Here is a 16418-nt window from a genome sequence, read left to right as displayed (position 1 = left end):
TGCCAGTTTCTGACTGGGAATTCAAAGAATATATTGGGGTTACGTGCACCCACAATTTTTACTACTGGTATACAGTGCCATTGTCTGACTGGGAATTCAAAGAGTATATTGGGAATACAAATACCCTCATTTCTTGCTACTGCCATATAGTGCCAGTTTCTGACTGGGAATTCAAAGAATATATTGGGGTTACGTGCACCCACAATTTTTACTACTGGTATACAGTGCCATTGTCTGACTGGGAATTCAAAGAGTATATTGGGAATACAAATACCCTCATTTCTTGCTACTGCCATATAGTGCCAGTTTCTGACTGGTAATTCAAAGAATATATTGGGGTTACGTGCACCCACAATTTTTACTACTGGTATACAGTGCCATTGTCTGACTGGGAATTCAAAGAGTATATTGGGAATACAAATACCCTCATTTCTTGCTACTGCCATATAGTGCCAGTTTCTGACTGGGAATTCAAAGAATATATTGGGGTTACGTGCACCCACAATTTTTACTACTGGTATACAGTGCCATTGTCTGACTGGGAATTCAAAGAGTATATTGGGAATACAAATACCCTCATTTCTTGCTACTGCCATATAGTGCCAGTTTCTGACTGGGAATTCAAAGAATATATTGGGGTTACGTGCACCCACAATTTTTACTACTGGTATACAGTGCCATTGTCTGACTGGGAATTCAAAGAATATATTGGGGTTATAAATACCCTCATTTCTTGCTACTGCCATATAGTGCCAGTTTCTGACTGGTAATTCAAAGAATATATTGGGGTTACGTGCACCCACAATTTTTACTACTGGTATACAGTGCCATTGTCTGACTGGGAATTCAAAGAGTATATTGGGAATACAAATACCCTCATTTCTTGCTACTGCCATATAGTGCCAGTTTCTGACTGGGAATTCAAAGAATATATTGGGGTTACGTGCACCCACAATTTTTACTACTGGTATACAGTGCCATTGTCTGACTGGGAATTCAAAGAGTATATTGGGAATACAAATACCCTCATTTCTTGCTACTGCCATATAGTGCCAGTTTCTGACTGGGAATTCAAAGAATATATTGGGGTTACGTGCACCCACAATTTTTACTACTGGTATACAGTGCCATTGTCTGACTGGGAATTCAAAGAGTATATTGGGAATACAAATACCCTCATTTCTTGCTACTGCCATATAGTGCCAGTTTCTGACTGGGAATTCAAAGAATATATTGGGGTTACGTGCACCCACAATTTTTACTACTGGTATACAGTGCCATTGTCTGACTGGGAATTCAAAGAATATATTGGGAATACAAATACCCTCATTTCTTGCTACTGCCATATAGTGCCAGTTTCTGACTGGGAATTCAAAGAATATATTGGGGTTACGTGCACCCACAATTTTTACTACTGGTATACAGTGCCATTGTCTGACTGGGAATTCAAAGAGTATATTGGGAATACAAATACCCTCATTTCTTGCTACTGCCATATAGTGCCAGTTTCTGACTGGGAATTCAAAGAATATATTGGGGTTACGTGCACCCACAATTTTTACTACTGGTATACAGTGCCATTGTCTGACTGGGAATTCAAAGAGTATATTGGGAATACAAATACCCTCATTTCTTGCTACTGCCATATAGTGCCAGTTTCTGACTGGGAATTCAAAGAATATATTGGGGTTACGTGCACCCACAATTTTTACTACTGGTATACAGTGCCATTGTCTGACTGGGAATTCAAAGAGTATATTGGGAATACAAATACCCTCATTTCTTGCTACTGCCATATAGTGCCAGTTTCTGACTGGGAATTCAAAGAATATATTGGGGTTACGTGCACCCACAATTTTTACTACTGGTATACAGTGCCATTGTCTGACTGGGAATTCAAAGAGTATATTGGGAATACAAATACCCTCATTTCTTGCTACTGCCATATAGTGCCAGTTTCTGACTGGGAATTCAAAGAATATATTGGGGTTACGTGCACCCACAATTTTTACTACTGGTATACAGTGCCATTGTCTGACTGGGAATTCAAAGAGTATATTGGGAATACAAATACCCTCATTTCTTGCTACTGCCATATAGTGCCAGTTTCTGACTGGGAATTCAAAGAATATATTGGGGTTACGTGCACCCACAATTTTTACTACTGGTATACAGTGCCATTGTCTGACTGGGAATTCAAAGAGTATATTGGGAATACAAATACCCTCATTTCTTGCTACTGCCATATAGTGCCAGTTTCTGACTGGGAATTCAAAGAATATATTGGGGTTACGTGCACCCACAATTTTTACTACTGGTATACAGTGCCATTGTCTGACTGGGAATTCAAAGAGTATATTGGGAATACAAATACCCTCATTTCTTGCTACTGCCATATAGTGCCAGTTTCTGACTGGGAATTCAAAGAATATATTGGGGTTACGTGCACCCACAATTTTTACTACTGGTATACAGTGCCATTGTCTGACTGGGAATTCAAAGAGTATATTGGGAATACAAATACCCTCATTTCTTGCTACTGCCATATAGTGCCAGTTTCTGACTGGGAATTCAAAGAATATATTGGGGTTACGTGCACCCACAATTTTTACTACTGGTATACAGTGCCATTGTCTGACTGGGAATTCAAAGAGTATATTGGGAATACAAATACCCTCATTTCTTGCTACTGCCATATAGTGCCAGTTTCTGACTGGGAATTCAAAGAATATATTGGGGTTACGTGCACCCACAATTTTTACTACTGGTATACAGTGCCATTGTCTGACTGGGAATTCAAAGAGTATATTGGGAATACAAATACCCTCATTTCTTGCTACTGCCATATAGTGCCAGTTTCTGACTGGGAATTCAAAGAATATATTGGGGTTACGTGCACCCACAATTTTTACTACTGGTATACAGTGCCAATTTCTAACTAGGAATTCAAAATGCGCAAGGCTCCCGGAAAGGGACGTGGACGAGGCCGTGGGCGAGGTCGGGGGAATGGTTCTGGGGAGCAAGGTAGCAGTGAAGCCACAGGGCGTCCCGTGCCTACTCCTGTGGGGCAGCAAGCATTGCGCCACTCCACAGTGCCAGGGTTGCTTGCCACATTAACTAAACTGCAGGGTACAAACCTTAGTAGGCCCGAGAACCAGGAACAGGTCTTGCAATGGCTGTCAGAGAACGCTTACAGCACATTGTCCAGCAGCCAGTCAGACTCTGCCTCCTCTCCTCCTATTACCCAACAGTCTTGTCTTCCTTCCTCCCAAAATTCCGAAGCTTTACAGAACAATAACCCAAACTGTCCCTGCTCCCCAGAGCTGTTCTCCGCTCCTTTCATTGTCCCTCAACCTGCCTCTCCACGTCACGATTCCACGAACCTAACAGAGGAGCATCTGTGTCCAGATGCTCAAACACTAGAGTCTCCTCCATCTCCGTTCGATTTGGTGGTGGATGACCAGCAACCCACCCTCATCGACGATGATGTGACGCAGTTGCCGTCAGGGCATCCAGTTGACCGGCGCATTGTGCGGGAGGAGGAGATGAGACAGGAGTTGGAAGAGGAAGTGGTGGATGATGAGGACACTGACCCGACCTGGACAGGGGGGATGTCAAGCGGGGAAAGTAGTGTGGATGTTGAGGCAGGTGCAGCACCAAAAAGGGTAGCTAGAGGCAGAGGCAGAGGTCAGCAGCTTAGGCGAAGCCAGGCCACACCCGGAATCTCCCAAGATGTTCCAGTTCGTACCCAGCCCCGAAAAACTCCCACCTCGAGGGCACGTTTCTCGAAGGTGTGGAGTTTTTTCAAGGAATGCGCCGAGGACAGATATAGTGTTGTCTGCACAATTTGCCTCTCGAAATTGATTAGGGGCTCTGAGAAGAGCAACCTGTCCACCACTTCAATGCGCCGTCATTTGGAATCCAAGCACTGGAATCAGTGGCAGGCAGCAACGGCAGGACAAAGGCCGACTGCCGTTCACGCCACTGCCACTGCCTCTGCCTCTGCCACTGCCACTGCTGACTGTGCTGGCGATGCACTCCAGAGGACGAGCCAGGACACCACTTCATCTGCCTCCGCCACTTTGTTGACTTCTACCTCATCCTCCCCTGGTCCTGTCTTATCTCCTTCTCCTGCACCATCAAAGGCACCATCAGGCGTTTCTTTACAACAACCCACCATCTCTCAGACATTGGAGCGGCGGCAGAAATACACTGCTAACCACCCACACGCGCAAGCCTTGAACGCCAACATCGCTAAACTGCTGGCCCAGGAGATGTTGGCGTTCCGGCTTGTTGAAACTCCCGCCTTCCTGGACCTGATGGCAACTGCGGCACCTCGCTATGCCGTCCCTAGCCGTCACTACTTCTCCCGGTGTGCCGTCCCCGCCTTGCACCAGCACGTGTCACTCAACATCAGGCGGGCCCTTAGTTCCGCGCTTTGCACAAAGGTCCACTTGACCACCGACGCGTGGACAAGTGCATGCGGACAGGGACGCTACATTTCACTGACGGCACACTGGGTGAATGTAGTTGAGGCTGGGACTGCTTCCCAAACTGGCCCGGTGTACCTCGTCTCCCCGCCTAACATTCCTGGCAGGGACACGAGAAGAACACCCCCCTCCTCCTCCTCCTCTACCGCCTCCTCCTCCGCCACCGCCTCCTCCTCCGCCACCGCCTCCTCCTCCGCTGTTAGATTGACCCCAGCTACGAGTTGGAAACGTTGCAGCACTGGCGTTGGTAGACGTCAGCAGGCTGTGCTGAAGCTGATCAGCTTGGGGGACAGACAGCACACTGCCTCCGAGGTGAGGGATGCCCTCCTCGATGAGACGGCAATATGGTTTGAGCCGCTGCACCTGGGCCCAGGCATGGTCGTTTGTGATAACGGCCGGAACCTGGTAGCAGCTCTGGAGCTTGCCGGACTCCAACATGTTCCATGCCTGGCCCACGTCTTCAACCTAGTGGTGCAACGTTTCCTAAAGAGCTACCCCAATGTTCCAGAGCTACTGGTGAAAGTGCGGCGCATGTGCGCCCACTTTCGCAAGTCGACAGTAGCCGCTGCTAGCTTAAAATCTCTCCAGCAACGCCTGCATGTGCCACAACACCGGCTTTTGTGCGACGTCCCCACACGCTGGAACTCAATGTTTCAGATGTTGAATAGAGTGGTTGAGCAGCAGAGACCTTTGATGGAATACCAGCTACAAAACCCTAGGGTGCCACAAAGTCAGCTGCCTCAGTTTCACATCCATGAGTGGCCATGGATGAGAGACCTTTGTGACATCCTACGGGTCTTTGAGGAGTCCACAAGGAGGGTGAGCTCTGAGGATGCGATGGTGAGCCTTACAATCCCGCTCTTGTGTGTTCTGAGAGAATCCCTGATTGACATCAGGGATAACTCAGATCACACAGAGGAGTTAGGGATAGCATCCGATCCGTCACAGCTGGAGAGTAGGTCCACACATCTGTCCGCTTCACTGCGTTTAATGGAGGAGGAGGAGGAGGAGGAGGAGGAAGAAGAGTTGTCCGATGATGTGATGGTGATACAGGAGGCTTCCGGGCAACTTCGAATCGTCCCATTGTTGCAGCGCGGATGGGTAGACATGGAGGATGAGGAGGAAATGGAGATTGAACTTTCCGGTGGGGCCAGAGGAGTCATGCCAACTAACACTGTGGCAGACATGGCTGAGTTCATGTTGGGGTGCTTTACAACCGACAAGCGTATTGTCAAAATCATGGAGGACAACCAGTACTGGATCTTTGCTATCCTTGACCCCCGGTATAAAAACAACATCTCGTCTTTTATTCCGGTAGAGGGGAGGGCCAATCGCATCAATGCTTGCCACAGGCAATTGGTGCAGAATATGATGGAGATGTTTCCAGCATGTGACGTTGGCGGCAGGGAGGGCAGTTCCTCCAGTAGGCAACCAAGTTCTCACCGGTCCACACAAACGAGGGGCACACTGTCTAAGGTCTGGGACACCTTGATGGCACCCCCTCGCCAAAGTGCCGCCACGGAGGGTCCTAGTGTCACCAGGCGTGAGAAGTATAGGCGCATGTTGCGGGAATACCTTTCCGACCACAGCCCTGTCCTCTCCGACCCCTCTGCGCCCTACACGTATTGGGTGTCGAAGTTGGACCTGTGGCTTGAACTTGCCCTATATGCCTTGGAGGTGCTGTCCTGTCCTGCCGCCAGCGTCCTATCTGAGAGGGTGTTCAGTGCAGCTGGTGGCATCATCACTGACAAGCGCACCCGTCTGTCAGCTGAGAGTGCCGACCGGCTCACTTTGATAAAAATGAACCACCACTGGATAGAGCCTTCATTTTTGTGCCCACCTGTGTAAAGCACCCCAACATGAAACTCCATGTCTGTACTCAACCTCTCCAATTCCTCCGCATCCTCATACTCATCCACCATAAGCGTTGCACAATTCTGCTAATACTAGGCTCCCTCCAACATGATTTCCCCCAACTCTGCTGGTTAGAGGCTCCCTCCACCCTGATTTCCACCAACTCTGCTGGTTAGAGGCTCCCTCCACCCTGCTTTCCCACAACTCTGCTGGTTAGAGGCTCCTTCCACCATGAATTTGCCCAAACTGGGCTGTTTAGAGGCTCCCTCCACCATGAATTGGTCCAAACTGGGTTTTTTAGAGGCTCCCTCCACCATGAATTGGTCCAAACTGGGCTGGTTAGAGGCTCCCTCCACCATGAATTGGTCCAAACTGGGCTGGTTAGAGGCTCCCTCCACCATGAATTTGCCCAAACTGGGCTGGTTAGAGGCTCCCTCCACAATTAATTGGTCCAAACTGGGCTAATTAGAGGCTCCCTCCACCATGAATTGGTCCAAACTGGGTTTTTTAGAGGCTCCCTCCACCATGAATTTGCCCAAACTGGGCTGTTTAGAGGCTCCCTCCACCATGAATTGGTCCAAACTGGGCTGGTTAGAGGCTCCCTCCACCATGAATTTCCCAAAACTTGGCTGTTTAGAGGCTCCCTCCACCATTAATTGGTCCAAACTGGGCTGGTTAGAGGCTCCCTCCACCATGAATTTGCCCAAACTGGGGTGGTTAGAGGCTCCCTCCACCATTAATTGGTCCAAACTGGGCTGGTTAGAGGCTCCCTCCACAATTAATTGGTCCAAACTGGGCTAATTAGAGGCTCCCTCCACCATGAATTGGTCCAAACTGGGTTTTTTAGAGGCTCCCTCCACCATGAATTTGCCCAAACTGGGCTGTTTAGAGGCTCCCTCCACCATGAATTGGTCCAAACTGGGCTGGTTAGAGGCTCCCTCCACCATGAATTGGTCCAAACTGGGCTGGTTAGAGGCTCCCTCCACCATGAATTTCCCAAAACTTGGCTGTTTAGAGGCTCCCTCCACCATTAATTGGTCCAAACTGGGCTGGTTAGAGGCTCCCTCCACCATGAATTTGCCCAAACTGGGCTGGTTAGAGGCTCCCTCCACCATGAATTGGTCCAAACTGGGCTGGTTAGAGGCTCCCTCCACCATGAATTTGCCCAAACTGGGCTGTTTAGAGGCTCCCTCCACCATGAATTTGCCCAAACTGGGCTGGTTAGAGGCTCCCTCCACCATGAATTGGTCCAAACGGGTTTTTAGAGGCTCCCTTCACCATGAATTGGTCCAAACTTGGCTGTTTAGAGGCTCCCTCCACCATGAATTTGCCCAAACTGGGCTGTTTAGAGGCTCCCTCCACCATGAATTGGTCCAAACTGGGCTGGTTAGAGGCTCCCTCCACCATGAATTTCCCAAAACTTGGCTGTTTAGAGGCTCCCTCCACCATTAATTGGTCCAAACTGGGCTGGTTAGAGGCTCCCTCCACCATGAATTTGCCCAAACTGGGCTGTTTAGAGGCTCCCTCCACCATGAATTTGCCCAAACTGGGCTGGTTAGAGGCTCCCTCCACCATGAATTGGTCCAAACTGGGCTGGTTAGAGGCTCCCTCCACCATGAATTTGCCCAAACTGGGCTGTTTAGAGGCTCCCTCCACCATGAATTTGCCCAAACTGGGCTGGTTAGAGGCTCCCTCCACCATTAATTGGTCCAAACTGGGCTGGTTAGAGGCTCCCTCCACCATGAATTTGCCCAAACTGGGCTGTTTAGAGGCTCCCTCCACCATGAATTTGCCCAAACTGGGCTGGTTAGAGGCTCCCTCCACCATGAATTGGTCCAAACTGGGCTGGTTAGAGGCTCCCTCCACCATGAATTTGCCCAAACTGGGCTGTTTAGAGGCTCCCTCCACCATGAATTTGCCCAAACTGGGCTGGTTAGAGGCTCCCTCCACCATGAATTGGTCCAAACGGGTTTTTAGAGGCTCCCTTCACCATGAATTGGTCCAAACTTGGCTGGTTAGAGGCTCCCTCCACCATGAATTTGCCCAAACTGGGCTGTTTAGAGGCTCCCTCCACCATGAATTGGTCCAAACTGGGCTGGTTAGAGGCTCCCTCCACCATGAATTTCCCAAAACTTGGCTGTTTAGAGGCTCCCTCCACCATTAATTGGTCCAAACTGGGCTGGTTAGAGGCTCCCTCCACCATGAATTTGCCCAAACTGGGGTGGTTAGAGGCTCCCTCCACCATTAATTGGTCCAAACTGGGCTGGTTAGAGGCTCCCTCCACAATTAATTGGTCCAAACTGGGCTAATTAGAGGCTCCCTCCACCATGAATTGGTCCAAACTGGGTTTTTTAGAGGCTCCCTCCACCATGAATTTGCCCAAACTGGGCTGTTTAGAGGCTCCCTCCACCATGAATTGGTCCAAACTGGGCTGGTTAGAGGCTCCCTCCACCATGAATTGGTCCAAACTGGGCTGGTTAGAGGCTCCCTCCACCATGAATTTCCCAAAACTTGGCTGTTTAGAGGCTCCCTCCACCATTAATTGGTCCAAACTGGGCTGGTTAGAGGCTCCCTCCACCATGAATTTGCCCAAACTGGGCTGTTTAGAGGCTCCCTCCACCATGAATTTGCCCAAACTGGGCTGGTTAGAGGCTCCCTCCACCATGAATTGGTCCAAACTGGGCTGGTTAGAGGCTCCCTCCACCATGAATTTGCCCAAACTGGGCTGTTTAGAGGCTCCCTCCACCATGAATTTGCCCAAACTGGGCTGGTTAGAGGCTCCCTCCACCATGAATTGGTCCAAACTGGGCTGGTTAGAGGCTCCCTCCACCATGAATTTGCCCAAACTGGGCTGGTTAGAGGCTCCCTCCACCATGAATTGGTCCAAACTGGGCTGGTTAGAGGCTCCCTCCACCATGAATTTGCCCAAACTGGGCTGGTTAGAGGCTCCCTCCACCATGAATTGGTCCAAACGGGTTTTTAGAGGCTCCCTTCACCATGAATTGGTCCAAACTTGGCTGTTTAGAGGCTCCCTCCACCATGAATTGGTCCAAACTGGGGTGGTTAGAGGCTCCCTCCACCATGAATTTGCCCAAACTGGGCTGTTTAGAGGCTCCCTCCACCATGAATTGGTCCAAACTGGGTTTTTTAGAGGCTCCCTCCACCATGAATTGGTCCAAACTGGGCTGGTTAGAGGCTCCCTCCACCATGAATTGGTCCAAACTGGGGTGGTTAGAGGCTCCCTCCACCATTAATTGGTCCAAACTGGGCTGGTTAGAGGCTCCCTCCACCATTAATTGGTCCAAACTGGGCTGGTTAGAGGCTCCCTCCACCATGAATTTGCCCAAACTGGGCTGGTTAGAGGCTCCCTCCACCATGAATTGGTCCAAACTGGGGTTTTTAGAGGCTCCCTCCACCATGAATTGGTCCAAACTGGGGTTTTTAGAGTCTCCCTCCACCATGAATTGGTCCAAACTGGGGTTTTTAGAGGCTCCCTCCACCATGAATTTGCCCAAACTCTGCTGGTTAGAGGCTCAATCCACCCTGATTTTCAAAACAAATGTTGGTGCCAACCTCAACTTACTACAAGGGCCAAATTCACTGCTGGTGACAAGCTCTCCTCACTGCAAGTGCCAAATACACATGTTTCAAGGTGTTTTCCTACTGTCAGAGAGGTGGTATTGAGTGTGTAAAGTGTGTAGTTGTTAGGCTGTGATGTTGGGGTAATAGAGGGTCTTTGGTGTGTTAGATGCCCCCAGACATGCTTCCCCTGCTGTCCCAGTGTGATTCCAGAGGTGTTGGCATCATTTCCTGGGGTGTCATAGTGGACTTGGTGACCCTCCAGACACGGATTTGGGTTTCCCCCTTAACGAGTATCTGTTCCCCATAGACTATAATGGGGTTCGAAACCCGTTCGAACACACGAACATTGAGCGGCTGTTCGAATCGAATTTCGAACCTCGAACATTTTAGTGTTCGCTCATCTCTAATAACCATGTGACCGCCATTTAAAAAATCATGTTAATAATGGCTGTCTGTGACATTAGGTCTGTGAAAAATGACACTATTATGTGCATAAGGTCTGTTCATGTACCCTGTGATTTGTAAAGCACCGTGGAATATGCTGGTGCTATACAAATAACATTTTTATAATTATAACCAGTCTAGAGATCCTGATCACAGCAGAGAACCAGAAGAGGAAATCAGCAGGTAAACTCATACAATTATACATCTTTTTTATGATTATTTTTTGGGGGGCATTTTGTATATTGGAAGCTGACATGAGTAATAAACTAGAAGCAATTACTATCAGGAATATAGTCAGCACCTGAATACATTTACATTTAATTTGTTCATTTTCTGTCCTAATACAGTGTAAGGATCCTGTGTGCTCTCCTTAAGCCAAGTCATTACACAGCACAATACACCCACAGCAAGCTTTAAAACTATTTCTATGCCTTGTTAAAAGTAGAGCCACTGGTGTTCTGAGATTCCACGGCTGGTATTTCTGGGGCAAGTGGTTTGGGAGTTAGCTGGAGCAGCTGGTAGCTAAATGTAGCTACAGTTCACTTTACAATTGTAGTCATCAATGAGGTTTTGGAAAAGGACTGAACATAACCCTTTAGATTGTTTTATTATCCAAAACTAGAAATTTAGATTTATAATTATACGTTTATTAAAAGCATATTGACAAATAAAGCACCAACTTATAAACTACATTCTTAAAAGTAGATTCCCACTACTAAAATCACTGCTAAACTACGTAACTGCACATGCACATGTCAACGTGTTAGCTGTGCTTTTAATTGCCAGAATACTGACCTATTATTTTCTATAGCCCTATACACACGCCTGTGTATTATCAGGGTTCCATTTAGGGAGCTGTGAGCCCATGGGTATAACTCAAGTCTCCTGTCTCTTTTGTACCCCAGATTCACTACATGAAATGAATGGGTACTGGCAGGGCCGTTTTCCCATGGATACACATTTCCGTTATTATAGATGAGAACAATAGACATAAATGGAGCTGAAAACCCTCTCCATCAGCATTCACTCCAACATAAAAAAGCATGAGGGAATCTTTCCTCTGTCATGTCTGTTTACTTTTCAAATAGAAGTAAAAGTGCAATTTTGCTGTTCAGAAAACCAACTTTTACTCTGTATGTAAATGAACTGTGTAGCAAATGGGTGTAGTTGTGCCCATTTTCACCTGTGGCACCCAATATCTTATTTGCATACAAATTAAGATCTCTTGAATATGACTGTATTCCATCTGAGAGCACGGTCTGTGTGCGGGCCATGGAACTAGTACAGTACTCTGTAAGTATGATGCAGAGAGCTCCCGAATGACCCAATAGCTACTGTACAAGACTGGTGCTGTCAGTTTATTACTTTTGTGATCAGGCGAAGTTCCATGCATACGGTCAAGGTCAGTCCAAGAAATATGGCCTGTCCGTAAACCTTGTTTAGTGGAAGGAATACGGGTTGCAAATGTATTGCATAAAGACTAAGGCTGGTCTTACACGACCGTATTGAATATACGGTCTGCAAGTTGCTGATCAGCAACACTAGCTGCTGATCGGCAACATAGGCTCCGCAGATGTCCATGTCCTGCCGCACTCGCCCATAGAACTCTATGGGCGAGTCCGTGCAGTGCCGCAATTCACGGCCATGTCCTATAAATTGCGGACCACAGTTGCGGCCCGGCCACACCACGGATAAAATATCCAGTGGTGTAAGAGGCCACGTTGAATATGTGTCCGCAATTGAAAACCGTCAATTGCAGACTTACATTACGGTCGTGTAAGACCAGCCTAAAAGTTGATTTGTTTGGCCAAACGATTATCCTTTGACACAAACGTGTCACTAGCTGCCCCTTTAACAACATACGTTGTAAAGAGTTTTCTTACCTTAAAATATTATGGAATATTGGTAAAATATGCCATGACATTCTGATCTTCATGGTTCAACAACTAGGTTCCTTGACAATTACAAAAATAAACTAAATGAGACATCTTTGGTTTTTCCTCTTGCATAGTGGAGCTCCCATCTATTTGCTGTGCAGGGAACTGCTATACATTCAAATGATCTGCGTTGTGTTGCAGTTCTACGTATAGCAAATGGCCCAGGAGAATTGCTATGCATAGAAATACTGTGAAGGTGCCAAAGCAATAAACCAGCACTGCAGACTCTTTATTCGGAGGACTAATAGTGTTTTGGAATTGATATTATATACTAAATTTACAGTGAGAAGCCAATTCATGCTATGGCCACAGTAAATGTGCAGTGAAAAATGCAGCGCAAAAAAACCCCCAAAAAACAAAAACACACCTTATACTTCTTAATTGAGGCTTTCCACTTTCTCCAACTACTTCTCAGGCTAAGGTCCCACATTGCGGAAATGCAGCTTTTTTTGTTGCAGATTTTGCTGCAATTTTTTGAGCCAAAGTCAGAAGTGGATTGAGCAGAAGGTAGAAGTCTAAGAACTTCCCCTATATTTCCCATAACTTTTGTAGCTATTCTTGGCTTTGGCTCAAAACCTGATTTCATACAGAGAGCCAAATGCTAATGTGAATTCAGCCTAACAGGAGATGTCTAGGTGTAAATATTGATGGCCTAGCCTAAGCTTTCCCAGCATATATGGTAAACAGAAAGTAAAAAAAAAAAAAAAAAAAAAAACAACATGGTGTGAAAGAACCCTAAGGGCTAGTTCAGACGTGGATAAGTGCCGCGAATTTTGGTCCTGATTCTGATGCGGGAAGCCGCATCAGAACCGGACCAAAATGCATCTGCCACGACTGTCGCGGCTTTCCCCTCCAGAGTCGGCTCAAATGAATGGGCCTAGTCCGGAGGGTGCTGTCGCGAGGTGGATGCTGGGGCTTACTCAGCCGCAGAATCGGCCTCAAGAAAGGACAGCTTGTTTCTTTTTCCGTGAGCCGGAACATAGCGCTCATGGAAAAAAGGAATCTAGCGGTCTACATAAACCTCTATTGTGAGGGGGTGGATTCGGCGTCAGAATCCGCCCCCTCTTGCCCTGTGTGAACGAGCCATAAAAGTTAATCTCTGGTGGACTAAGGAAAACATAAGGTTACGCTTTGTTTTTTTGCATTGTGAATCTATTCACATCTGCTCCATCACAGGAACGATCCTGGAACTTGCATTCCTAGCACCAACATTAGCTGACAGACCCTACTGACTATACTGGGGTTCACTGTCATTTTACTAGAACAAAAGAATGCTATGTGTGGCGTCATTTTTGCAATTCCAGATGGAATATGCAAAAGAGGCGTTTTTTTGTAACCTCCAACACAGGTGTGAACAGAGCCTTAAGTCTTATTTTAAACCTCTTGGTGGAACAGTCAGCTAAGGTGTTTTATTACATGATGGTAGGCGACATTATGGGAAGGCTGACAGAACCTGATCAATGTCAATATGTCATCAGTTTTACAATAAATAAATAAAAAAATTGCCAAATTATCCAAAGGGGTCACTCTAGGTAGTTTGTGACTGATTTTACAAGTTACACTACCGACTATGAAAGCAAACTGGAGTCTGTACACACACATTATATATATATATATATATATATATATATATATATATATATATATATATACACACACCATTCAGTATGACAGATGTAAAGACCCAGAGACTATATATTCTGTATACCTGCAATGGGAGGATGAGCACTGTATAACTGATACAATATATCATCCAGAGGAAGTATGTATACTGAGAGACAGGTCTCTATCCATTTAACCACACCCACTAGTCACTCACCAAGAAGCCCACCAAGTGTAGGCAATGCTGCAGGCTCCGCCCACTCGGCGTCCTCTTTGGACTGGGAGCCCCCATTCTCCATCCTCTGTACAGCAGCCCCCACAGTACAGCCGCCCAGCGCAGAACTACTGCAACCAGGAGAGAACCCGGAAATTGCCGAGTATGCCGGCGGAAAGTGCCGAGCGTTCAGCACATGCGCAGTATGAAGAGTCCTCTCCAATGAGATGATAGGTTTGTGGTAGTGACGTATAATATACGTGTCTCGAGCGCGTGTAGTTGTAGAGGCTGCCAGCTGTATATCCACATGACGTCATTACATGTGGTAGAAGGGCTACATTATATTACTTAAGCGTGACATTGTCCTCACTGAAACCGAGCCTACTTTTGTCATAATGCCTGCTCTTGCTGTACTGTTCTTTAATGTTCTCTGCTACTTTTCCTATAAGCTTCTCTAAAGGACTTGAAAATTTAATTTCACATTTTAATAAAAAAAATAAATAAAATAAGCAGAAACCCAAACAACGATACTCACCTGTCTTGGGCTCCAGTGAGGCATCCTCTATCGTTGCCCTTCTGGCCCCCTGGCTGATGTCATTTGACACCTCTGAAGAGACTCCATATATTAGCACCAGATAGGTGCGTATCAGTGTTTTTTTTGTGTTAAACATTGAGGTGAACATAATGAAGGGGGACCATGAAACTGTGAGCAGATGAAGGGGGAAGAACAGCATGAAACTGTGGGCAGAGATGGGGGGACATGAAACTGGGGGCAGAAATGGGGGGGACATGAAACTGTGAGCAGAGATGGGGGGACATGAATCTTGGGGCAGAGATGGGGGGACATGAAACTGGGCAGATGAAGGGGGACAAGAAACTGGGGGCAGAGATGGGGGGATATGAAACTGGGGGTGGAGATGGGGGGACATGAATCTGGGGACAGAGATGGAGGGGGGACATGAAACTGGGGACAGAGATGGAGGGGGGACATGAAACTGGGGACAGAGATGGAGGGGGGACATGAAATTGTGGGCAGATGAAGGGGTTATATGAAACTGGAGGAAAGGTCGAGGGGGGACATATGTGGGTGACTGTAGGAGGATTATACTGTGTGGAGCACATGAAAAATGAACGAGAATGGGCGGAGTGAACATAAAAGCGGGTGGAGCTAAATTTGCTGCTGCGCGCACCGCACATTTTGTCCCTCTTTCTGCTCTTCATAAGTTGGGAGGTATGCCCAAGGACACCCAGAGCAGTCTCTTTGGTCTTTAGTGACTGTCAGCAGGGAGATCAATATTAAAGGGATCCTATCATTGGATACCCATTTTTTCTGACTAACACGTAGGAATAGCCTTAGCTATTCTTCTCCTACCTTTCAATGTCTTCTCCGCGCCACTGCTCGGTAGAAATCCAGGTTTTCTTCAGTATGCAAATGAGTTCTCTCGCAGAACTGGGGGCGGTCCCCAGTGCTCAAACAGCACTGAGGGCATCCCCAATGCTGCAAGAGAACTCTCCATCGCCACCTCCATCTTCAGGAATGCCCTCTCAATGTGTCTTCTTCTGTCCTGGGTCTCAATCTTCTAGGCCTCGGGAAGAGTCGACTGCACATTCCCACGGCCACAAGAAAATGGCTGCTTACACCAGTTTACTGTGTAAGCGGCCACAAGAAAATGTGGTCCTTGGCATTCACAGTCGTCTCTGCCTGAGGCCTGATGGCAGAGCCGACTGAGCATGCCTAGAAGATTGAAACCCAGGATGGAAGAAGACATAGGGAGAAGGCGTTCCAGAAGAAGATAGAGGCGTCGTTAGAGATTTCTCTTGCAGCATTGGGGGCGCCCCCAGTACTGTTTGAGCGCTGAGGCCCGTCCCCAGTGCCGCAAGAGAACTCATTTGCATACCGAAGAAAACCCAAATTTTTACCGAACAACGGTGTGGAGAAGACATCTAAAGGTAGGAGGAGAATAGCCTTTCTTAAGGCTATTCCTTTGTGTTAGAAAAAAAGGGTATCCAATTATAGGATCCCTTTAAACCCCTCATGTAATTTAAGTGGCCCCTATACTAAGTACAATTGTACCTTTTATATTTTACAATAATTTCTCCATTTCCTTGAAAATAGTGGTTTTGAGGGCAGCATGGTGGCTCAGTGGTTAGTATTGTTGCTATTGCTTTGCAGCGGTGGGTTCCTATCGCCAACATTTGCATGGAGTTTTTGTGTCTTTGTGCCAAAAATATACTGATAGGTAAATTAGCTTCCTGTGAAGTACCTGACCTTTGTGGGTCATCCTCATCACTGTG

The 16418-nt window shown here is 47.1% G+C and overlaps 1 protein-coding gene across 1 annotated transcript in view; it reads right to left on the bottom strand.

Annotated features, from left to right (window-relative positions):
* SLC67A2 (solute carrier family 67 member 2) overlaps positions 1-14279 on the bottom strand; it is a 46337-nt gene extending 32058 nt beyond the window's left edge. The window contains exon 1 of the mRNA XM_075262803.1: positions 14127-14279. Within this exon, the coding sequence (XP_075118904.1) occupies positions 14127-14201 (75 nt within the window). The 5' untranslated portion in view covers positions 14202-14279. The remainder of the gene's footprint in view (positions 1-14126) is intronic.
* Between the last annotated feature and the right edge of the window lie 2139 nt (positions 14280-16418).

Source organism: Leptodactylus fuscus, chromosome 2 (assembly GCF_031893055.1).
Source record: "Leptodactylus fuscus isolate aLepFus1 chromosome 2, aLepFus1.hap2, whole genome shotgun sequence".
Classification (NCBI taxonomy): Eukaryota; Metazoa; Chordata; class Amphibia; order Anura; family Leptodactylidae; genus Leptodactylus; species Leptodactylus fuscus.
Note: the sequence above shows the minus strand (reverse complement) of the source record. Positions and strands in the feature narration are given on the sequence as shown.